This window comes from Fulvia fulva, chromosome 2 (genome assembly GCF_020509005.1).
Source record: "Fulvia fulva chromosome 2, complete sequence".
NCBI classification, from domain to species: domain Eukaryota; kingdom Fungi; phylum Ascomycota; class Dothideomycetes; order Mycosphaerellales; family Mycosphaerellaceae; genus Fulvia; species Fulvia fulva.
This window is the reverse complement of record NC_063013.1, coordinates 861,506-885,472: the sequence shown is the minus strand read 5'-3', so window position 1 is coordinate 885,472 and position 23,967 is coordinate 861,506. Positions and strand designations below refer to the sequence as shown.

Here is a 23,967-nt window from a genome sequence, read left to right as displayed (position 1 = left end):
TTGTGGAAGTCAATGTATTCTGTCATGAAGTATGCTGTACAATATGCATTCGCTGCTACGTTCTGTGATAACCCATACCACATCCACAAGTACCAAACTCCATACCCCTCGCTGGAAACGCTGCAAGGGCATCCTTGGTCCCCATTCAAGAAAACACTTCATCTCAACTCATCTCCTCCACCAACCCCTCACCTCGACCCCAATATCTTCCCATACGCATCCTCCACCTCCTTACACACCTCCAGCAGACTCACAATCAAAATCTGATGCGTAACATTCGGCAACCGATCCCTGTGCAACCCAATCCACTCCAACGGCGGCGTAGCCTCTCCCATATCTCTCAGCTGCGGCGTCTCAATGATCGGCGGCTCGAGCGCGTGGTACTCATACCGAGATTGAGGGAGGTTAATCTCCGCTGTGATCTTCTCTTGCTGGTTGGACGCTCCCGTGTCCTCTTCGGAGGAGGACGACGACGTGGCTTTGGGTGGAGAGGCAGGCTGGTCAGGATCAGGACCTGCCCGGATCTTCACGGCGGACTCGGGGAGGGATTTGCGATCTAGGCGGGAGGCGAGAGCTTTGGAGCCGGAAAGCCACATGTTCTTGATGAAGTCTATGCGGGAGAGGTTCCAGCCTACGTCGATCTTGCCGTCGAAGAGGGATTTGAAGATGTAGTCCACTTCGTTGGACTGAGGTGTCTGCCAGGACTGCATGGATGCAATGACCTTTGGAACGCGCAGGATCGTGCCACCCTTGGCATTCAAGGCACTGTTGATAACTTCATCGACTGTAACTTCGAGAGCTTTGGGAACGGCGGTGATGCGTCTGACCGACGATAGACCGACTTGGAGTTGACCGAGTGTCATCCCAAGACCGCTGGTCACCCTACCTCGTTCCAGTCCGGCAGCGAAGCGAGCTTGAATATTGTTCGCTTCGAGCTTGAGCATCTGGCTGTCGAAGAATGTACTTGGGTACACGCCAAAGCAGATGGCGCCCACAGTGACCACGACATCTGTGTGAAGTCGGATCGGGCTGTCCTTGCTCTTCTTCTCCAGTACCGGCGAGTCAGGAATCATTGGCCCGAATCTCGTCGGCACGATTGTGCTCTCGCGGCGTACATGCTTTTCGATGTCTCGCAGTGACTGCACATAAGCCGACTGCTTCTCCTGTATGAGGCGGTCAAAAGCTTGGTACAGACCAACAGCTTGCGCAGCGCTAGTCGACGTGCAGAACACATACGCTTTCTCGCAGTCCAGTACAGCCACAAGTCTATCGGACTTGCCGTGCGCATCTCGAACGTTGTACATGAGGAAGTCGAAGCCCTCAATGTCACCAAAGGCGAAAGCTTGGTAGTCGAACGCAGCTTTAGCCAGGAGCTTGTCAAAGCCGATGGAAGCTTGTATCAGTGGCGTCTTCTGCATTGTCGCTTCACTGTTTTCTTCTGGCCACCTGATGGAAGTCCGAATACCAAGCTTTGCAAGTTGAATGAAGCCACTCATTCTGCCTGTGCTGTTAACCGCCATCTCGTCGAGGCCAATACATAAGTTCTGCTCCCAGTTCGATGTCTTCGCCTGGGATGCCCACAGGTTCGTCATGGTGAACGATGACTTGCCAATACTCTGGCCTAGGTCGACATCGACAGATAGCCTCGCGATGGAGACAGTGGCATTCCAAGGAAACGCTGCAGCTGCAGCCACAGTCTGATACTTCTGAACAAGGAACTCATCGGCCCTCGAAGCAGCCGGCTTTGCAGAAGAAGGGCCGCCTTCCGCAGCAGCATTCCTGATCTCAGGTGGCAGCCAGATCTCCCTGAACAGCAGCAGATCCTGAAATTGCTTGCCGTTGATGACGATCCGTGTAGGATTGACGTTCAAGATCGCTGATATACCAGACTGCCCGCTCAGGTGCTTGTTGTTCATGGCTGAGAGCACAATTGACTCCATATCGTAGCTGAAGGTCGGCTCCCTCGAGTAGACATGCTTGACCTGGGCTTTCAACCCAGTAAGTACTGCAGACGTTGCAAAGAAGTGGCCATGTTCATCCGAGTCGATGGTGTTCATGGTCACGTAAAAGTCTTCGAGAGAAGCCTTTGCATCGACCCTTGCTATAGGCTGACAGCTCAAACCAAACTCTTGCTTCGCGATGCGGAAGCCCAAGTCAAACTTCGTCTTGCCAAAGATCTTAGCTGGCGTGACGTCGATTATGGAGTCGTCGCCGGTGTCGAAGAACTTTTGTGCAGGTTTGTCTACCTCAGAAACATGCACCTGCTTAATCGGCGCATTAGCTGGCTTCTTATCGCGCACCAGCTCCTTGACACTGTTCGAGACTTCCTGTACTAGGGGCACCACGTTCGGTAGCAGCATATTTGACGATGCATCAATCATGAGCTCGGCGTTGATAGTAGGCTGCTGTTTCAAGGAGTTGTACTCAAGCTTGAAAGCAATCCCTGGTGCTGTCAATGTGGTATGCAGTAATTCGCCATCGCCAGCGAACTGTCCATATCGCCCATGCCGAGCTCCATACTTTAGCTGTGAAGCAGCCGCGACTGTCGACAAGTCGCGGTCCTTCGGCATAGAGCCTTGCATGTACACTTGCGCTCCAGCGAAGTCAGCTTCAACGAGAAGCGAACCAAGATGCTTGTTGTCAAACATGGTCGTGGAAGACCTAGGAGCTCCCGATGAGGTCGGAGTGCTCTCCCAAGTGGCGGTGCCCTTCCTCGCATCGTCAATGGCCATCTCGATAGACTTCTGTAGAGCATTGACAGGAAGTATGAACCTCGACTCAAGACGAAGGTCCAAAGGTTTGCCAGTGGCCCTGATGGCGGCGTGACGCTTGTTGTCCACCTTCCAGTATCCTACGCTGAAGCCCATTTCAGATAACAGACCAGAATTTAGCGAGCGGGTCTGTTTGCCGTCCTTCTTCGCCAGCTGCAACATCATGTCCTTGATCGTCAATCGAGCTTCGTTTCCAGATCGAGTCGTGAACTCTATGCTTTGTATTGAGAGAACCAGATCATCGACTCTAGCACGCTTGTTGGCTGCAAATGAAGGATCAACAAGCCAGCAAGCTTTGATGTCAGTCAGCTCAATGGTTGTTTTGATCGCAAGCAGATCTTCCGGCGAGAATGGCAATTCTTGATCCTCAGTCCATTCATCGTTACCGCTGATCTTCTGGACCACGGTCTGCCGCCTTTCGTCGCGCATGCGTCGCAGGTACTCCACTTCTTTAGACAAGTCCAGATGCTTGATGCGGTCCTGGAGGTGGTTGATAACATCGATGATGGTCGATGCCGTCTCTGGATAGGCATTGACTTCAGGCCCGTGACTGCTAACCTTGAGCGATCGGGTAGTCGCACCCTGCTCGCCCGCGAGATTCTTGAAGTGGAGGCTCACTGTCAGGGTGGCATTGCCGCAGGGGCGGAGCTTCCCACGCTCCTTAATCTTCAAACTGGCGCCGATATCTTGTATGTGCATACGCACCTCTGGGATGATCTCCTTTGGCATAGCCTTGTTTGAGGCCGTGGCATGCAGAGGGCCAATGCCGAACTCGACTTCTGCTGTAGAGTTACCCACCACCCTAGGCGTACTTGCAGAGACTCGGATGCCAAGTAGAGCAAACCTTGTGTCGAACACGATCTGCCGCTTTTTCGGATCTGCGAGCCTTTGCGCGGTCTCCCCCTCCGGGAAGATTTCCGCGATATGGCCCTTGATGCCGTCGACACCGACCTTGACAGCGGAGACAATGTCTTGCACTTCCGGTCTAATGATGACGCCAACAAGTCCCTGGATAGCTCCAGCGTCAACTTGGACCTTCTCAATCGTGGTTACAACAGATATGGCAGTCTCCTCTTGGCCTAACTCTAGACCAACATGGCCATTGATGGGAGGCACATCGAGAAGACCTTGCGTATGCGTATCGTCTCCAGACGTGTTGAGGAAAGAGTGCTCCTGACGACCAGCGTCGAAGTCAATGCTGAAGACCTGGTCTTTTGCCAAGCTTGGCGCGACTCTGATGCTGGCCGCGGTGCCCTTGAGTTGGTAGCTCAGCGTGGACAAAAGGGATATCTCCATTTCAAGATTTCCAGCCAGTACCGCAACGTGTAGTTTCGGTGCTTGACCAGAAGCTGTGCTCGGACGTGAGATGGCAGTCCCGTTGTTCGGTACAATGGACGGTTTCCTCGTTCGCTTGTTGGCTTGGACGATCTCCGCCAGTCGCTGGCACTTAGCCACCTCTTCTGTGATAATGGTGTCGACGATATGTAGGATACCAGGTACTTGCTCGGTAATGGCGATTTGGAGGTCATCGTACGAGATCGCCAGAGTCACGGTCGCTGGCGTGTCAATGCCAACCGCTGGTGTAAGGTGATCGACGTAAATGCTCGGCGAGGTGATCAGCGTCTGCCAGATGCGCGATTCAGCTCCATGTAGCTCAGTGACTGCACGATCAACGTTCACGATCACGCTCTCGCATTGACCTAGCTCTTCACTGGCCTGTGTTGTGCCGAGGAAGGACATTTTAAGGCCGTCTGCTCTTGAGACATGACGCAAGCTGGCGCTGCGTACTGCTATACTACCAGTTCCCATTGAGACGACTGCGTGAATGTCGTGTCTCAATAGCCCTTCTTCCAGTTTCTGCGAAGTTGGAGTGTGTCCATGGCTCTCGAGATGTGCTTTGACTTCCTCGATTTGGTCCGCGAGCGATATGACATCTTCGGCGACGTAGAACAGTCCCCAATCAAGTGCCAAGGCGATCGTATTGGTGTGCATCTGCACAGTGGTCTTGGTCCGCTTGTTCTCGTCCACCAGCATAAGGCCTTCTGGCCTGCTTGGCGGAGAGTTCTCCAGTTCCAGAGATGTTTCCTCCAGGATAATGTCGCTGTTGCCCTTGGCATGTTCGATCGCTACCCGCAGCGACTCGGACCTGAACGTGACGCTTGTTTCTTTCTGCTCGGTCGTTTTGAGCTGTGTGATCTCATCCCCGCGCAGCTTCTGGAAGGCCACAGTCTGGTTGACATATGGTACGTCCCAATTGCGGGATTGAGTCCAGCTTTCGAGCACGTCTCTTGGAGTATCGGCTGGGATATTGAGTTTGGCATCCTTCACGTTTGCTTCTAACTGGTTCTTGGCATCCTGCGGTAGATGCATGAGTATGTAGCGGAAGCGAGCCAGTATCTTCCACGAATCGGTGTTTCGTAAATGAGTAGGCACCACTCGAAGCACGTACAACAGGCGGCCCATGAACGGTGGATCACCAACCGTGTCGCCGTTGTAGGTCATCACATACGACATCGTTTGCAACCTTCGCGCGTTACTTGCAAAGATGTCCTCGAATCGAGTCTGTATATCCTTCACAATTGGAATCAGCTTGAGTGCCAGCTGCGTGAGGTATTTGGCTTTAGACCCGGTAACAGCAACATTCGTATCGTGGAAAGACAGATGGAAAGCATTCGAGTTGGCCATCGACAACCACACGAGGACGTCATCCACACTCAGTCGTACGGTTGGTGGACTGTCAGGAGCTGGATCCATCTTATCGATGAGCTGCACCTCAAGACTCTCCAACAATGCATGCATCGACAGGAACTGCAAAGGCGCTGCATCATGTTGCGGCTGGTTGCGGATCCTGGTGGAATTCTCTAATCCAGTCAACGTAAGGTCAACTTGGTCCGCAATGTGCTCGTTGGACTCATCCAGTGCAACGATCCGCAAATGTGCTGACGCCAAAGAGGCTTGAATCTCGACAATGTTGCTCTTGGCCAATTTCGAGGCAGTCTGCGCCTGTATAGTACCCATGACGTCCATCTGGAACGAGTCCATGACTTCTTCTGGCATGATGGGCATGACCTTCTTGATCAACTTCGAAGCCGTGATCGCTACGCTTGGCTCAACATAGGCTCGTATGCCTGGCAGGACTTTGATCATGACGGTGGTATGCTCTGCATCAAGATCTATGTCAGGATCTGTGATCATCTCCGAGACAGACGATGTGTCTGAATTGAGGTCACTCGCAGCAGCTTCCGGAAATGCTGGGACGTTTGTCTCATCTGGCCTTACCAACTCGAGGGGAAAGTAAGGCTCAGAGTATGGACTCGAGAATGCCATAGTCGACGAAAGCAACCCGAATTTGGCGCGCTCACGATCTGTACGGAGAATGCGTCGCCCTTGACCGTCTCCAGAGTCCTCTGAGCTCGGTCTATCGGATGCAAAGCTGTGGAAGGAAGCTGATGTCCCGCTGATGTCGGTGGCCTCAGTACCTCTGGTAAGCAGGCTAGGCCTTGTCTTCGCGCTCCCAATAGTTCGAGAGCTCTTGATCGATGCCGACAACGAAGACGAGGAGGATTTGATGGAAAATTCTGAATGACTGAGAAAGCTTCTCAACGACTTGATCGACGCGGGCCGGTTGTTCCCACCCATCTGGATGACAGGCTTGGGTGGGAAGGGGTACGGGATTGCAGGTGGCTCGAAATCGAGCTCGTCTTCTGGCTGTACTTCTGATTCGATATTTGGCCGGATCAGGAATGGGAATCTATTCGTTCTCTGATCATGCAGTTTGAAATGCTTCTGCTGCTTCTTAGTCTCAAGCACGAAATGTGCACTTCGACCCACCACATCAAGGGAGACACCGGTCTGCAGGAAAGCGTAGGTCCTCACGGCATCTTTGCCTCTGCGATACCGTCGGCTGCGGTGTCTTGATGCACTGCGACCATCGACGCAGGCAAGCGTCAAGAGGGGCACGATCACATTGACCCTCTGTGAGAAGGTCTCACTGGCCCAGCCAGCCACATCGACCTTGACGGGTTCGAGATCCAATAGCAGAGCGTCTTTTCCGACATGCATCCAGAGTCGAACAATATCAGTCTTGACCTGCACGAAGCTGGCATCGAGTACCACGGCTGGCGATACCACAGGCAAAGCATTCTCTGCATCGTCGATCGTAAAGGTGAGAGCTCTGCCAGCCAGTGCAAGGTCGCGAACAAAGCGGCTTGACATCTCACCCGTGATCTTGCCGATATCGATGTCCCATTGGCTCACGTAAGCATCTTCATTTGGTGGTAAGCCGAACGAGCGATGTCCTCTCAGTTCGACGTGCGAGCAATAGAACTGTGTGCTGGAGTCAGTGTCGAGCGGCGCATCGTCCTCATCATCAGGCGATGTTCCAGTCAGAAGACTGACTGGTGACAGCTGCAAGCCCATGTCCAGATAGTAGCTGACGATTCGCAGGTCAAGATCGGCTCGCGGTAGCTCTGCACGAACGAATTCCTTGCAGGAGTACAAGTTGGTGGGGAGCATGACCGTCGCGTCTTCTGCTACTATGCAAAGCACGACGTCCAGCTCGTTGATTGAAGTAGGTTTCGGAAAGCTCGCAGTCTTGACGTTGGCCTCTTGTAAGTCGTCACTCGCGCCTTGAAACTCCTCCAAAGTTTTGAAGTGCATGTAGTCACCGAAGTAGTTCTCTTTGACCATGACCAGCTGTCTCACAAAGAAGCCAAAAGCCTTGAGATTGAGCCCAGTGCCTACGATGTCCATACGTAGGACATCAACATTGCCCACTTGCACTTCTTGGTTGCCATTGAACGACCCATTCAGGGTCAGTTTCGGGAGCGTAGCCATGACCTTGTCTTCCACAAAGGCATGGAAAGTGCTTTTCGGCGGACTGATCATTCTCATCTTCATGTCCGAAGCTAGCACGTCGAATGAGATCTGATTACGTTTTGGTCGATAGTGCTCCATCGGTATGCCCAGCACAGCGTGGAGTTTTCCTTCCAGAGTAAGAAAGTCGTTGCGGTCGAAGTCCGCGGGATCGTTGATTATATTAGCATCGTTAACGTTGAGGTACATGCAAAAGCTATTAAAGGTTATGTCGAGGTCGTATTTGTAAGGGACGAAAGTGTAGAATTCCGAGGGCGCTCCAGAGGCCCAGTCGTTGACAATATCGATGATGAGGAAAAGGTGGTCGCGAAGTATGAAGAGTTCGAGGTCATTGACCACTATGTTGAAAGGCCATTTTCGTAAGGAGTTCCAAGAGCACGGCTGCGAGATGTCGGCGTCCAGTATAACAGGACCTGATCGCCAGAGCAGGCCATGATTTACGCTGCTTGACATTTCGACACCTTTGACATCCAGATCCAGAGTGTTGCGGTAGCCAGTAGCACGTGGATACATGTCCATGTTGAAGTTCACAACAGAGTCCTTCTTTACAGTAACGTCGAGCCAGCCGTACGGGCGGGCGTCGACAGCAGCTGTGCCTTGCTTCGCCTTGGAGCGCTTACGATGCTTGTGCTTCTTCCAGTGCTTGCCCTCGTCCTTGACTGCATCTTGCTGATTGGGATCGTCAGGGTTTGCTTTGTCTGCCCGTCCTTTCCACTTGGCATCTTTGGATTCTTCGCGCGTTGGAACACGCAAAACAACATCGTCCTCAACTATGACCTTGATCTGGAAAACAGTGCAGACACGGAGTTCACCGGGCTTCAGCGACTTCGCCGGGATTGCATCAACATATGTTGCTGGGACGAAGATTGGCTGAAGGTTGAGGCGTTGTCTATCAGCCCATGGTCCATACACCACGACACCACCATAGACACCGAGGTCCATCCCATATGCAGGCGGCGCGGCACCGTTGATGTCGTCTTCGTACATGGGGCCTTGCAGATGATCGCCATCGGACAGGGTGTCGGGGACTGGACCCGGCATGTCCCAGAAAAAGCGCATGGTGACTTTGGGCACATTCACAAGCTCAGATGCTTTGGCGTATTCAATAGGCGACCACTCCTCGTGTTCGTTGATTTCACCGTCGTCCAAGTATCGCATGAGCCCGTGCCATTGTTGCTGGCCGGGCAGTTGATCGAGGGGCGCATGCGTTGTTCCTGCGACAGATTTTGACCTTACAGAAGCGGTACGAAGAGAGTCACGGGCACTTCGAGGTCGTTGAATGGCGCCCCGCAAGCGGGAGCAAAGGCTCAGTATCTTCGAGCAGGTGTCACGGATAGGTCGGCTTGGTTGCGGCTCTTCCAGCTCCATCTCGCGCAGGACGCGCTGCGCTTGGTCCAGCTGTTGCTCCTTGTAGTCCCGATTGGGCTTCATCTGAACGACTACATCCTCGACTTCAAAGTTCATAAGTATTTGCCAGATGTCCAGAGGCCCAGCATGTCCAGCGTCGAAAGTCCCGCCGCCCTTTTCTGTCTTTGCGACGATAATGTTCTTGGTGCTTTCGTTACCTAGAGCAGCTGCCGCCTTTTTGCATTCCACCTTGATGGGAAAGATGCGCAAGAAAGATGGAATGTTCGCCTTCTCAACACCCGCTGCGTTCGTGCTGGCTGTGGTGTTGTATGTTGTCGTCCGTGTCGGCTCCACGCCGTCTTGAGTGCTTTCGAAGCTTTCTGCAGTCTCGGGCCGGGGACTTGCTTCACTGTCGGTAGCATCTTTCGACGCTTGGGTCGCCTTACCCATTGTCGCTTCAACCACAGCATCATAGACGGGACTGCGGTTGTAGATGAAGGCTTCAACTCCAGCTACCCTGACAGATATGCGACATGGCAGCTCCTTCTTCGGTTTGGTGGTGGCCCTCTCTTCTTTGCCAACACTGCCGGACCTAGCACGACTCTTCTCTTTCTCCTTCTCTCTCACATCGCTTTGCTCGTCGCCGGTCGACGTACTAGAGCTTCGCGCTCTGCCAATGGATGCTGCATCCTCATCTTGAAACACCTCGGCATCCTTGACTGCCCTCAACCAATATCGCCATGTGATGTGTCCCTCGTAGACGTGTACAGTGACATTGTGGGCATGGTAGCGGATCTTCTTGAAGAAGATGCGACCTCCTAGCAGACTGATCTGCAACGCCGATATATCGATCCATGCTTTGTAGTAGCGGAAGACGTAGAGTCGGATGGCACAGGAGACCACCGTGGCGAACAGTCGATTGAAGTAGAAGAGGAAGAACAGGGACAGAATGCCAATGACCAGCACTTCAAGGTCGAAGACCCAGTTGAACTCGTGCTCTGCGTTCAGAGGTTGAGCGCGCAAGCTCGTCATGGTGCAGGTCGTGTCTCGCGTGTCGTGTCACTCGTGTCACTCGTGTCGGCATCATGGCGGTCGCGTGGCTGTTCGCATCGTCTGTGGTGCTGTCAAGATCCCTCCGTACTGCCAGTGTGTCCGATGTGTAGTGGTAAGGGTAATGGTAGGGGTAGTGGTAAGGGTAATGGTAGGGGTAAGGGTAAGGGTAAGGGTAAGGGTGTCGTGAATGGAGCGTCGGCCTCAACTCCGCTCCATCTTTCTCCACGATCTGCGATGCGATGGAGCTTGCACCTGTTCTACACCATCGCACCATACATGTTGCATGATCGCGTAGCAGACATGTTCTTCGACGAGAACGACTCAGAACTGCTGAAGACGTGGATCATCGAGAAGGGCTTGAAGGACGTCTCCGATGCCGACTCGGACGTGCTGGCCGACTATGTGATTGCGCTGGTGAAGACCGACGAGCCAGAGCCTGTCGCAAAGGCGAACTGTGTCGAGAACCTGCGCGACTTCCTCGGCGACCGATCGGAAGCTGTGGTGGACCATGTCTTCACGGCGATCGCGACAAAGGCATACGATCCCTCGAAACCGCAAGTCCAAGATCCAGAGCCGGGGTTGAATCAGTCGCGGAAGAGACACTACAACGACTGGAATCAGGACGAGCCGCAGACCAGCTATCACAATCAGACCTTCGACAGACCCACGAAGCAGGCGAGACGAGGTGGCAGAGGCGGGCGGCAACAGCATGGCGGTGCTCCGGCATGGCAGCACCCATCGCAACCACAAGGCTTCCCACAGATGCCTGCACTTCCTCCTGGCATGCCGCAGCTCGACATGAGCGATCCTCTGGGCTCGTTGATGGCCATGTCGCAAGCGATGGGTCTACCTCTACCAAACATGTCAGGCTTCACGGGCTTGGCGCAGAACGGCAATGGCTTCGGTGGAGCGCCAGCAAAACGCTGCAGAGACTACGACAACAAGGGCTACTGCTCTCGAGGCGCGCAATGCCCTTACGAGCACGGCGATAATGCGCTCGTTGTACCCGGTCACGAGGAGTACGATCCTGTGCTGTCCATCGTGCAGCCCACACGAACAGGAGTGGTCGACACTTCGGCTGGCGCCAGAGGACGAGGGGGGAACAGAGGCAGAGGCAGAGGCCGCGGAACAAGCGGCCGTGGTGGTGCCAATCGTGCCGACTTCTCGCACCAAGGACCCGTCCACGATCGATCCATGACAACTATTGTCGTCGAACAAATACCCGAGGACAAGTTTGATGAGCAGACTGTCCGCGACTTCTTCAACCAATTTGGAGACATTGACGAGGTCACAATGCAACCTTACAAGCGCCTGGCCATAGTCCGTTACCGAGATCATGACCAAGCACAAACCGCATACGACAGTCCCAAGAGCGTATTTGACAACACGTTCGTCAAGGTTCACTGGTACAAGCCGGACAGCTTGCCCCGTCCACCAAACGGACATGCTGCAAGTCCTGCGCCTCAGAGAAACGGAGGAGATGTGGAGATGCAAGAAGAGGAGCCACAAATCGACCTCGAAGAGCTCGCAAGGAAACAGGAGGACGCACAGCGGCGACATGAAGAGCAAAAGAAGCAGCGAGAGCAAGCAGAGCAGCAGAGGAACGATCTTGCAGCAAAGCAGAAAGCTGTCGAGGAAGAGAAGAGGAGGCTGGCTGAGATGCTCGCGAAGAGGACCAAGAAGACGCCACAGACAGAAGCGAATGGTGCAAGTCCTCCCGACAACAAGAACGACGCTGCAGCACTCCTCAAGAGACTGGAGGAAGAGGCGAAGGGACTCGGCATCGATCCAGAGGCAGCCTACAACGAATCTGCAAACCCTGCATATCCGTACCGCGGCCGAGGCGGCTTTCGAGGCCGCTACAGAGGACGAGGTGGGTACAGAGGACGAGGTGGGTACAATCCGGGCTTTCGAGGCGGCTGGCATGGCGCGAGAGGCGGCGCGGTGAAGAGACTAGACAATCGACCAAAGTCGGTTCTGGTGGTCTTCACCGACGGTACCTTCGACGAGCACGAAGAAGCTCTGCGGCAATGGATTCTGTTTAATGGATCAGAAACCCACGACCTGAGCAAACACCCTACTCGCTCCGACGCTGTTGTTGTATCATGCACCGAGCGATACATTGCCGAGAACTTCATGGCGATGGCATCGATGCCTGACTTCCAGCTTGCCGGTAAGGTCGAATTGTCTTGGTATAAGCCGGAAGCCACAGAGAGCACTCCATCCGAAGAGATGAAGGTCGACGTCCCAACGAGCGACAATGCGCCAGTTCCGGACGAGCGCACTGACATGAGGGAAGATTTCGACACCGCCGACGATGATAGGTTCTGAATGATGGAGACACATCTCCTGACCTCCAGCAACTCTGCCACTGTGCCGCAGGACTGCACACCTGCCTAGATGGAAGCCGGGTGTGATCTTCGACCATTTCACTGCAGCAGGGTAGCTCCGCGGCGCAGCACTCTTGGCATTCGACATTCGCGAAGGATTCAGCCACGTTGGACCAATGACTTCCAAGACATGCTTGAGACCATTCAAGATTTGGGATGGCTGTACAGACCAGCTAAGGCACGAAGGATGCTCTTGTACAACTGATCGGGTATGTTATATATATATATATATATATATATTTCATTTAAGCTGTTGTAGTGCCCTTTGGCCTATGCAGCTATGCTATCTTGTTTTCGTATATACAGAGGGGAAACCGTGTTAGTGAAACCCCCTCCTCCTTCCCGCCTGTCTTTTCCCCCTCGTTGTCGTCTTAGATTTCCCTTGTTGAGGGTACGCTAGTGTTATAGGCCTGCCCTGATGACTACCCTATCTGCAACCCCCCCAGCTTCCGCCTCTTGTCTATCCACTCCTCCGTCTCGCTAGCGAGGCTAAACTGCTGGAGGTATCCCTGCTGTAGTATCCACCGACCGATTCGGCGAATGTTGCCTTTGTCCCTAATGATTGACTTATAGTCTCTCCTTCCCGCTTGGTGCCTCCAATTTCCCCTGCCACTCGCCCACTGCGGGCATCGTAGTAGCATATGTTCTGGGTTTTGCGATGGGTAGCCACACTAGCAGGCTGGGCTTTGGATGTCTAGTACGCGTCTCCTGAACAGGTAGGCCCTTAGTCCAATGTGTTCGGACCTGATTTGGATCGCTATGCTTGCTTCGGCCCTTGTCAGGTCCCTGTATAGCTGGTAATTGTGTCTCTAGAAAGCTCGGAGTGCTATCGGGCCTGTTGTCTTAGGGGGCTTCCTTTTCCAGTCCTGCTCCTATAGGTAGCTCGCTATCTGTTCCGCTAGACTTTAGGTCTTAGCCTTGCTCCCGCCGGCCTGGCGAGTCCCGCGCTCCTCCTCTTTTCGTGCTAGCCATTCGGTGCTTGTCTGTACGGCCGCGAATGTAGTAAGGTCATCCTCTTTCTAGCTTGTCCTGTGTCCGGCCCCTCTCCGGTAGCGGCTTTCTATCTTGTTGTTTGCCTCCTAGATCGTGGTTTATACTAGGTAATCTGTCGTCTTTGCCGCGTATTGAATTCTCATTCCCCGGATATACTGGCCGATTAGTGGTATTCCTGTCTCCATTTCTACCGTGCTTGTTGACGTTGTCTTGTATGCGCCTAGTACCCTACGTAGGTTGCCTGCCTGTGTCCTGTTTAGGGGTTGCTCTATCCGTTTCGGGATCGGCTTGCCTACGCCTCCTGTACCCTAAATCTGTGCCCCGTATAACATAGCTAGTCTGACGATCGCCTTATATATTACCCTTGCCTTGTCGAATATTGCTCCCTATATAGACGCCGTGATCCTCTTTATCGAGGCTTCGTTAACTTGCGCTCGACTCTAGGCTTTCTTAATCTATACGTTCTAGCTTAGCTTCGGGTCGAGCTAGATCCCTAGTACTCGTAGCTCCGCTAATAGCTTAGTCTCGTAGCCTTAGATTCTTACCGCCGCCTTTATATTATAGTATATTCTTGCTTTACTAAAGTATATAAGCTAGTACTTTTTAGGGGCAAACCGGGCACTATACTTCTTTACCTACTCCTCGCATTTCTTACGCCTATCTTTAAGGAGGCGACAGTTCTCCTCTATCGAGTCTGACTAGGCTAGAATGTTTATGTCGTCTACGAATCCCGATACTAAGGTTTACGGAGAGGTAAGTAGGGGAATTAGATCAGACATAAATATTAGAAATAGGTGTTATGGTCTCCCTATAGAGTGTATAGAAGGTAGGGACAGAAGAGCCTTAGAGTGCTTAGAAGTCGTTAAGAAGTGACAGTCTAGCTTAGTGTATAAGCGCTAAGAATCATATACCCCGTAATATTTACTACGGGACCTAGCCCTCCAAATTCACCCCTCTACTAAACCTTAACAGATTCACTTCGGCTCGTGACTATGTGACTCACGGCACTCCCGCGAGCACCCGCGACTACGCTAGACTCTAGAAGAAGCACGTAGAAGACTCGGAACGTAGGGCAGGTTAGAATAAGGTTTTGAGCAAAGCTACTAAGCGCGGCTTCGTACGGGTTAGCCCTATTAATGCGGGGACACGTACTCGCGAGGGTCGCGTATAAATATCTAGCCTTCCCTAGGCCTCTCTTACTTTCTTCGTCTTTTGTTTTGTATAGCAATTATACTATACCCTTTTATATCTATACTTTGTACCTATATTCTCGCTTTTACCCTTATATCTTATAGGCTAGGCTCTCGCCCTAACATCATAAAAGACTAACAAACCGTTAACCACTCGAGTCATCCTTATAGGTGACTACGCTACCGATAGAGGTGTTAACCTCGACAACTAAGACACTCTATTCCACTTTAGTAAGTAGACTAATATCCCCTTCTCGAACGCCGCTACCTTCGGTACCTAGGCAAACGCTAACCCCAATACCGCCTACGCTCTTATTAACCGCACCGTCTCCTCTTTCCGCGAGACCGCCTAGTAGGTCGAGCAAGTAAACAACTAAGTAATATACCTTTAAGGTATTATAAATACCTTCTAGAACCTCGCCCCGTACGCCGACGACAACCGCCGCTAGTACTTCTCTAAGAAGGTTAACGACCTAGACGAGTTCGACGGTAATAAGAGCAAGTTTAAGGCATTTAAGACACAGCTTACTATCAAGCTGTTAGCTAATGCCGACCACTTTCCGTAAGAGAAGGACAAAGTTACGTACGTCTTCTTCCTCCTTCGGGGAGACGCCGCGGCTTAGGTATAATACTATATCGACAACGCTACGTAGACTATCGGCTGCCCGGACGTCCTCACCTTAATATAGGACCTCCGTGCTACCTTTAGTGATCTAGACCGTAGAGCTACCGCCTAGAACGCTATCTATAACCTCCTCTAGAAGAACAAGAGCTTCGCCGAGTACCTCGTGGCCTTTAACCGCGACATCGGGTTTACCGGCTATAACGAAGAGACTAAGAAGAGCACTCTCCGCCGTGGTTTGTTAGTAGAGCTTCTTCGAGCCCTCGAGGATAAGGACGTCGGTACTATAAGCTTCCGTAAGCTCGTCGAGACCTACTAGCGCCTCGACTCTAATATAAAATATACCGCCTCTCTCCTCGCTTCCCGTTCTTAAGGTCGTTAGCCTCGTAGTCCCGGAAGCCACTTCGCTACTCTACTAGGCGCCGCCGCTCCTACGGCTCTCCCTCCCGTCTCTATAGGTGACGCTATAGATCTTAGCGCTAGTGCCGCCGTCCCTCGAGTCTAGGGCCTCGTTAACGGTAAGCTTACTCCCGAAGAGAAGCTTCGCCGTCGCTAGGCCGGACTCTACACCTACTACGGCGGTCTAGGCTATATCGTAGCTAACTGTCCGTAGCTCGCTACCCGTAACGCCCGTAACCCGGTTCGCGGCGCTATCGGCGCTATCGAGCCTACTCCTACTACTCCCGCTAAGCAGGAAAAAGCCTAGGTCTTCCTTATCGACGCGATAAAGACTAAGAACAACGTTTACCGAAAGTAAAGAGAGGAAAGAAGTTAAGGATTAATATAGTATAGCTAGACCTATACGACGAGACGGGCAAGGACTACGCTTATAAACCGTTCGTTACGAATGTAAATATCGGCTTAAAGAAACTCTCTTCTTCCAATCTCACTCTTATAGACACTAGCGTACTAGGCGAGTCTTTTATAGACTATAAACTCGCGACCTCTCTTAACCTCGAACCCTAGGAACTAAAGTACCCTCGTACCCTTGAACTCTTTAACGGCACGGAGACTACTACTAGTAAGATTACTTATGTTATATATACGTTAATCACCCTCGGAGGCAAGCGTATGTCGATCACTAGCTTCCTTACGTCCCTACCGTATTAGAAGTTTATCCTCGGCCTCCCCTAGTTTAGACGATACCGACCTATTATCGACTAGACTTCCCTTACTATTAGCTTCCCTCTAGAAGTTCCTCCGGTACCTCCGCCTTCTCCGCCGCCTTAGCGCGGTCCTAAGTATACTAAGATCTTCTAGGTAAACGCCGCTACCTTCACTACTACTACTAAGTAGCCTAAAGCTTAAGTCTTCGCCGCCTCTCTCCGCGATATCGATATCGCCCTCGAGAAGCTCGACAAGAAGCGTACACCTACCGACCCTACTACGAAGGTCCCTCCTTAGGCACACCACATCCTCTACGTATTCGATACTAAAGCCGTAGACGAGCTGCCTCCTTATCGCCCTTACGACTATAAGATTGAGCTAGAAGAAGGTGTAGAGACACCGTTCGGACCGTTATATTCTATGTCCCGAGAAGAGCTTATCGTCCTTAAGAGATACCTCGAAGAGAACCTAAAGAAGGGGTTTATTCGAGCGAGCCGTTCTAGCGCTAGTAGTCCCGTTATGTTCGTTAAGAAGCCCGGCGGTAGTCTACGCTTCTACGTAGACTACCGAGGCTTAAACGCTATTATAAAGAAGAACCGCTACCTAATACCGTTGATTTAGGAGACGCTCGAGCGCCTCTCTAAGGCCAAGTACTTTACTAAGCTCGATGTCATCGCTACGTTTAACAAGTTACGAATAGTAGAAGGACACGAGTATCTTATAGCCTTCCGTACTCGCTACGGGCTATTCGAGTCGCTCGTTATGCCCTTCGGCGTTTATAACGGGCCTAGTACCTTCTAGAACTTTATTAACGACATCCTTTAGGAGTTCCTCGATCAGTTCTATACTACCTATATCGACGACATCCTAGTCTATAGCGAGACTAAGGAGGAGCACCGCGAGCACGTCTATAAGGTCCTTTAGAAGCTCGTAGACGCCGGCTTATAGCTCGATATCGACAAGTACGAGTCTAAGAAGACCGAAGTCAAGTTCCTTAGTTTAATCATTACCGTAGACGGCATTAAGATGGACTAAGAGAAGATCGACGCTATCGTCGAATAGGATGCTCCTACGAACGTTAAAGAGGTCTAGGGTTTCCTAGGCTTTACTAACTTCTACCGCCGCTTTATCTACGTATTTTCGGGCGTAGTACGCCCTTTAACGAAGCTCACGCGTAAGGGTAAGAAGTTCGCCTAGACCGACGAATACTAGGAGGCTTTTGACTTACTTAAAGCGAAGTTTGTTAAGAACCCGCTTCTATAGTACTTCGATTTCGAACTAGAGACCCGTATAGAGACCGACGTATCCGACGGCGTAGTAGGCGGTGTCCTACTATAACGCCGCTCGCCTAAATCCCCCTAGTTACCTGTCGCCTTCCTCTCTAAGAAGTTGACCGCTACGGAGTATAACTACGAGATCTACGACAAGGAGCTTCTCGCTATCGTCAAAGCTTTCGAAGAGTAGCGCCCCGAGCTCGAAGGCTCTACTATGCCCGTCTAAGTAAGCTCCGACTATAAGAACCTCGTCTACTTTATATAGAGTAAGCTACTTAATCGTCGCTAGGCCCGCTAGAGCGAGTTCCTCTCCCGGTTTAACTTCGTGATCTCGTATACGCCCGGTAAGGCCAACTCGATAGCCGACGCCCTTACCCGCCGCCCTAGTAACTCTCTAGTTAATCGAAGAGGGGGCCGGCAAATCGTAGGGCAACAAGTCATTAAAGAGTATAACCTCTCTTCCGAGCTTCGAGAGTACCTATCGAACGGCTAGCCTACGCTCGCCGCTTCCTTTACTACTCTCGTGCTCGCTCCTACCTACCTTAACGAGAGTAACGATGAATCCGAGCCTAAAGAATACGCCTCGGACGCTAAGGACTTGAACGACGATAAAGAGGGCTTAGTAACGACCGACGGCTTATCCGAATTAGACTTTAAGGGGTTTAATAATAAGGAGTAGCCCGAAGGCATTATAGTACGAGTACGAACAGCGTACGATACCGACATAGACGCCTAAGAGTTAGTTTAGGCCCTTAGATCTAGCGCGAGGACATTCCCGGGCTTCTCGCTATCCGAGTACGAGCTCTAGGAAGGTGTCGTCTACTTCCGTAAGAAGCTTTACGTACCGTAGCCCGAAGGCTCTAATATCCGAGCTAAGATTCTTCAAATTATCTACGACTCCGCCTCTAGGGGTCACCTAGGCGTAGCTAAGACCTATAAGCTCCTCGCTAGGTATTACTAGTGGCCGTATTCCTAGAAGGACGTCCGCCGCTACGTACTAAACTACGCTACTTACCGAAGAGCTAAAGCTAACCGCTACCGTCCCTACGGTCTCTTACACCCTCTCCCGGCTCCTAATCGTCCGTAGAAGCACATTACTATAGACTTTATTACCGATCTTCCTTACGGTAAGACCTTTAGCGGCGTAAAAGTAAAGGCCCTTCTAGTGATCGTAGACCGTTACTCTAAGGACCGGTATATAATCCCGTGCTAGAGTATGACCGTAAAGGAGACTACTCGCTTGTTCTACGAATTCGTCTAGCGCTTTTAAGGCCTCCCGGATAGCATCACCTCTAATAGAGGCACCTAGTTCATCTCGTACTTCTAGAAGCGTCTATGTACTATCCTAGGCATTAAGCATAACCTCTCGACTAGTTTTTAGCTATAGACCGACGGCTAGACCGAAATTACGAACGCTATCCTCGAGTAGGTCCTTCGTTGCTTCGTCGACTACTACTAGAAGGATTAGCCTTAGTATATCCCTACGGTAGAGTTCGCTACTCGTAACTAGGACTCGGAGACTACTAGCTACTCTCCCTTCTATACTACGAGAGGTTACTACCCTCGTATAGGTATAGAACTAGGAGAACCTCTCCCGCCTACCGAAGACGTAAACGAGCAAGTAGTAGACAAGTTCGCTACTATACTCTTATAGATCTATAAAGAAGTTCACGACGAGATAGTGTACGTATAAGCAATCTACGAGGATCAAGCTAATCGTCGTCGCTAGCTAGCTCCCGACTACTAAGTAGGCGATATAGTCTACCTTAACTCTAAGAACATTAAGACGGACCGCCCCTCTAAGAAGCTGAACTAGAAGAACCTAGGTCCTTTTAAGATTACCGAGCGTATTAGTTCACACGCCTACCGTCTAGCTCTTCCTACGAACATAAAGATCTACGACGTCTTCTATCCCGTACGCCTTCGGCCGTCGGCTAAGGACCTATTCCCGAACTAAAACTAAGACATGCTAGGTCCTCCCGATAAAGTAGAAGTCGACGAGCCTATTAACCTACCTTCTAACGACTATACCGTCCGCAAGATCCGGGGAATCCGCGTAGAGCCTAACGACGTTAAAGGACTACCGCCGATTAAGTATAAAGTCGAATAGTAAGGTTGCCCTAAGTAGGATACCTTATAGGAACCTATCTAATATATCATCTTTAATCGTTAAGTAATCGAAGAATATTACGCCCGCGTAGACGGCCTAGAAGCTAACATCGGTAGGCTCTTCGAATCTAAGCTCTTCGACGGGGCTTACTAATAGTATATCGACTATAACATTAGGCCTAGGCCTAGTACTGAAGCTAAACATCCTCGATATATAGAACTACTACGGCTTCGTAGGAACTTAGCTTTGTTCGGGGGGGCTACTATTATAGTCTCCCTATAGAGTATATAGAAGGTAGGGATAGAAGAGCCTTAGAGTGCTTAGAAGTCGTTAAGAAGTGATAGTCTAGCTTAGTATATAAGCGCTAAGAATCATATACCCCGTAACATTTACTACGGGACCTAGCCCTCTAAATTAACCCCTCTACTAAACCTTGATAGATTCACTTCGGCTCGTGACTATGTGACTTACGGCACTCCCGCGAGCACCCGCGACTACGCTAGACCCTAGAAGAAGCACGTAGAAGACTCGGAACGTAGGGCAGGTTAGAATAAGGTTTTGAGCAAAGCTACTAAGCGCGGCTTCGTACGGGTTAGCCCTGTTAATACGGGGATACGTACTCGCGAGGGTCGCGTATAAATATCTAGCCTTCCCTAGGCCTCTCTTGCTTTCTTCGTCTTTTGTTTTATATAGCAATCATACTATACCCTTTTATATCTACACTTTGCACCTATATTCTCGCTTTCACCCTTACATCTTATAGGCCAGGCTCTCGCCCTGACAATAGGCTAGGGGAGAGAGTAGATCCCTAAGGTATTCTAGCCTCTACCTTTACCGGGTCGGACGTATACCTCCCTAGGACTAGGTATGTCGTCCGTTCCTAGAGAAAGGAGTAGACGAACTTCGTTACCTACTAGGAGATGCCTTTCTATTATAGGATATATATTAGCCTTTAGTATAAGACGTTATCGAAGGTCCCTACGATGTCGAGGGATAGTAAGGACGCCGCTCGGTTCCTACCGTAGTACTAGAGGGTCTGAATTTGCTCCGTAATTAGCTCTATTACTATTAGTATTAATCGTTAGCTTCTTCCCCCTATCTATATTACTAGGAGTACGTAGTTATTCTCGGCTAGCTACGTAAGTCTCTAGGCTACTATCTTCTCTAGAACCTTTCCTATCGTATTTAGAAGTACAATTAGCCTATACGATTTAGGTTAAGTATAGTCCTCCTTCTATAGCTTACGTAGTACTACTGTTATAGACTCTCTATACGGCTTCGGGCAATACCCTAGCCGTAGGTACGCGGTAAATAGGTTTATAAGGCTCGGCGCGATCTCTTCTCTATACTCTTTTAGTATTATATTTAGTATCCTATCTAGGCCTAGGGCTTTTCGTTCTTTTAGCTTACTTATAGTCCTTTTACTATATTAGAGCTAACCGCCTAATCTATATCTAGGGGTTCCGGGTATATACTCGGGTCGATATCCGTAAGGTCTACCTCTACTTACGTAGAAAAGATATAGTCGGCTAATACTTTTACCTTACCCCGGGGCGTAGTCTAGGTAATCCCTTTACGGTCTACTATTAAAGGGAAGTAAGGGGTTCGTTACTCTTTAGGTAGTCGTACCTATTTAGCTAGTCTCTATATCTGTTCCGGGTTTTCTATAATAAGCCCGATCGTTGCTCTCTAGTCCTATAGCTTATCGCGTCTTATCTATACCTTCTTCTCTTATATCGCGCGATAGTATTACTCCTACGTCTCTTAGGTATGCTCCTTCGTCTACTATCGCCTTACCCTTCTAGCCTCCTTTACCTTTATAGAGTATTTAGGGGTCTAGAAGACCTTCTACTATATTAAGGGCTAGAGTAACGGCGTATATTGTTCCGCTACTTACTATATAACCGAGGTAATCTATTCCGCTACTTGATCTAGCTAAGCTATCGTCTCGAGTTCCCTATACTACGGTAGGTTTACTATTAAAAAGTCTCTTATATCGTCCTAGAGTACCTTCTTCTAGTTACGGCGTAGTTCGCTTATTAGCTCCTCTATCGCCTTCACCCCTAGCGTCGTTTAAATAGAGATATAGTCTAAGGAGACCTCTAGCGCGTAGTTCGGTCGGTATTAGACTAGTCTCTCTTTAAGTTCTTATAATAGAAAGTATAGGTCGATTATACTTTATTATAAGTAGGTATAAGTACGTAGTCGAATAAGGTATAAGTCGAATAGATGTTCTATCTAAGGGAGGCGCGGAGGGCGCGAGAGTTATATACGGGCGCTAAGCCGCTAGTCGGATTAGTTAGTAGGCGCGAGGTCTAGGTACGTACCCGCGGGTTTAAGTAAATATACGGCGGTATAGTAATACTACCCCCCCTCTTAGAGTATACTCCGGAGTACTCTCCTCTCCTCTTATATCTATCGTATCTATTATATCTCTTATTACCTTCGTAAATACCTTATTATCTATTAGACTATACGTATCGCTCTCTTTCTTATAAGCCTAGAGGCCTCGTTCTACCGGTATTAGAGCTATCGCTACTTATACTAGTTAGCGCGCTATACGTATACCTATAGCATTCTTATTCGGTATCTAGTCTATAGGTAGTTAAAAACTAGGTAGCTTAGTTGCTCTCGGGTAGTTATAGTAAAAGTCGGCTACGGAGGCGGCGGTAGTCTCGATAACCTAGTCCGTAGCTTTATAGGATAGCTTATTATATCTAATATATTTCACTAAGTAGGTCGAAGACGAGAATCACCTATACGTAGTATTAGCTACGAACCTCTCGTCTTACTACGAGAGAGCTAAGTATTCTTACGCTAGAGCGTTATAGGCGCGACGGGCGCGTAACGTAGGCGAAGCCGCGGCGAATAGAGGACTACTAGTAAAACGGGTATAAAAACTATCCGACGAGTATATACTCGTGTCGGGAGCGAGTTCCTCTTCTTTCTACGTATAAGAAGGGCGCGGAACCGTAGCCTATACGCTCGATAGGACACCTCTAGTATAAGTATAGAATTTTTACCTCCGGAGACCGTAAACCGAGCGGGCTAAGCGACGAACATTAGACGAGCGGACTATAGAACAATAACTAAGCGGACTATATAACGGCGTCGAGCGGACTACGAAACAATCTAGTGTTTACTAGCGGGCAATACGGTAGGTAGGTAGACACGCGACGAAGCCTATAAGGGCCTATTAAACACCCGGTATAGGAACGAGGGTTTTGCCTAAGGTAATACCTATCCTACTATATAACGTACCTAAAAACGACGGAGAGCACTCTTTCGGGTACTAGGACGAGGACCATTCAATCGATAGCCCTTATCAAGACGAGCAATCTACTCAAGCAGTAGCGACCCGCCTGCGCTGGCGGCGGCGCAATTGTGATACAAAAAAAACCCCCAAAACCGAGGTCCCCTTCCCCTGAAGGCAGACCCTAGAATTGCGGAGTTGCGGAGGACAACTGCCCAATTAGGAAGCGCGACCCCGAACAACAGCGAAGGATGGCAACCAACGAGAGCCATAGCCTTGCGAACATTCTGCACCAAGAGTCAAACCGGGGAACAAACCAAGAAAAAACCCAGGACACAAGCCAAGGCCCACTATACAGAAAGCAGAGGCCAACGACAAACAACACAGCGTGGACGACCCTATATACGGAGGCGGAGAACTTACTAGGGGATGACGAACACCCAGCCCGGGCATATAAGAACACCATAGCACAGCTACTAGGAGCGCTAAAAGCGCTATTATACCAAATCCCGAAGACAATCCAACAAGTAACACAGAAGGCAGCCTAGAAACCAACTACATGGGCAACAGTAGCAGCAGGCAAGAATCAACCCCCTCCGAAGGAAAGTAAGGCGGTACGCCTATACATTACTGATCCGGCGGAGAAACAAGAAATCGCAGCCCTAACAAGCAAGGAGATTGTCGACAGAATCGGCCAAAAGGAGGTAGTTGGGGCGAGGGTAGAAGCAACAGGCGTAGTAAGACTCTTTACCGCACAAGAGTCTGATAGACGAAAGCTGGAGACCTATAAGGAGTGGACTACTAAAGTCGCGAAGTCGGCACGAGTCTCCCACTAACAGTATACCGTCATCGCCCACGGGGTCCCTAGGACATTTAAGGTCGAAGACCTTCCCCACCTCCAAGTACAGAACCAGAACACCTCCCCAGGAGTACGACTAACGAAGGCGGCATGGCTGCACAAGACAGTAGACCGAGAAAAGAC

At 50.5% G+C, this 23,967-nt stretch overlaps 2 protein-coding genes across 2 annotated transcripts; one reads left to right on the top strand and one right to left on the bottom strand.

The window, feature by feature from the left end:
- Positions 1-188: 188 nt before the first annotated feature.
- Positions 189-10,025, bottom strand: CLAFUR5_02586 (uncharacterized protein; the record flags this gene model as incomplete). The annotated part of the gene is made up of 1 exon (XM_047901734.1): positions 189-10,025. One exon carries the CDS (start codon positions 10,023-10,025, stop codon positions 189-191), a length of 9,837 nt encoding a protein of 3,278 aa, XP_047758297.1.
- Positions 10,026-10,322: 297 nt separating this feature from the next.
- On the top strand, positions 10,323-12,377 carry CLAFUR5_02585 (uncharacterized protein; the record flags this gene model as incomplete). The annotated part of the gene is made up of 1 exon (XM_047901733.1): positions 10,323-12,377. One exon carries the CDS (start codon positions 10,323-10,325, stop codon positions 12,375-12,377), a length of 2,055 nt encoding a protein of 684 aa, XP_047758603.1.
- Between the last annotated feature and the right edge of the window lie 11,590 nt (positions 12,378-23,967).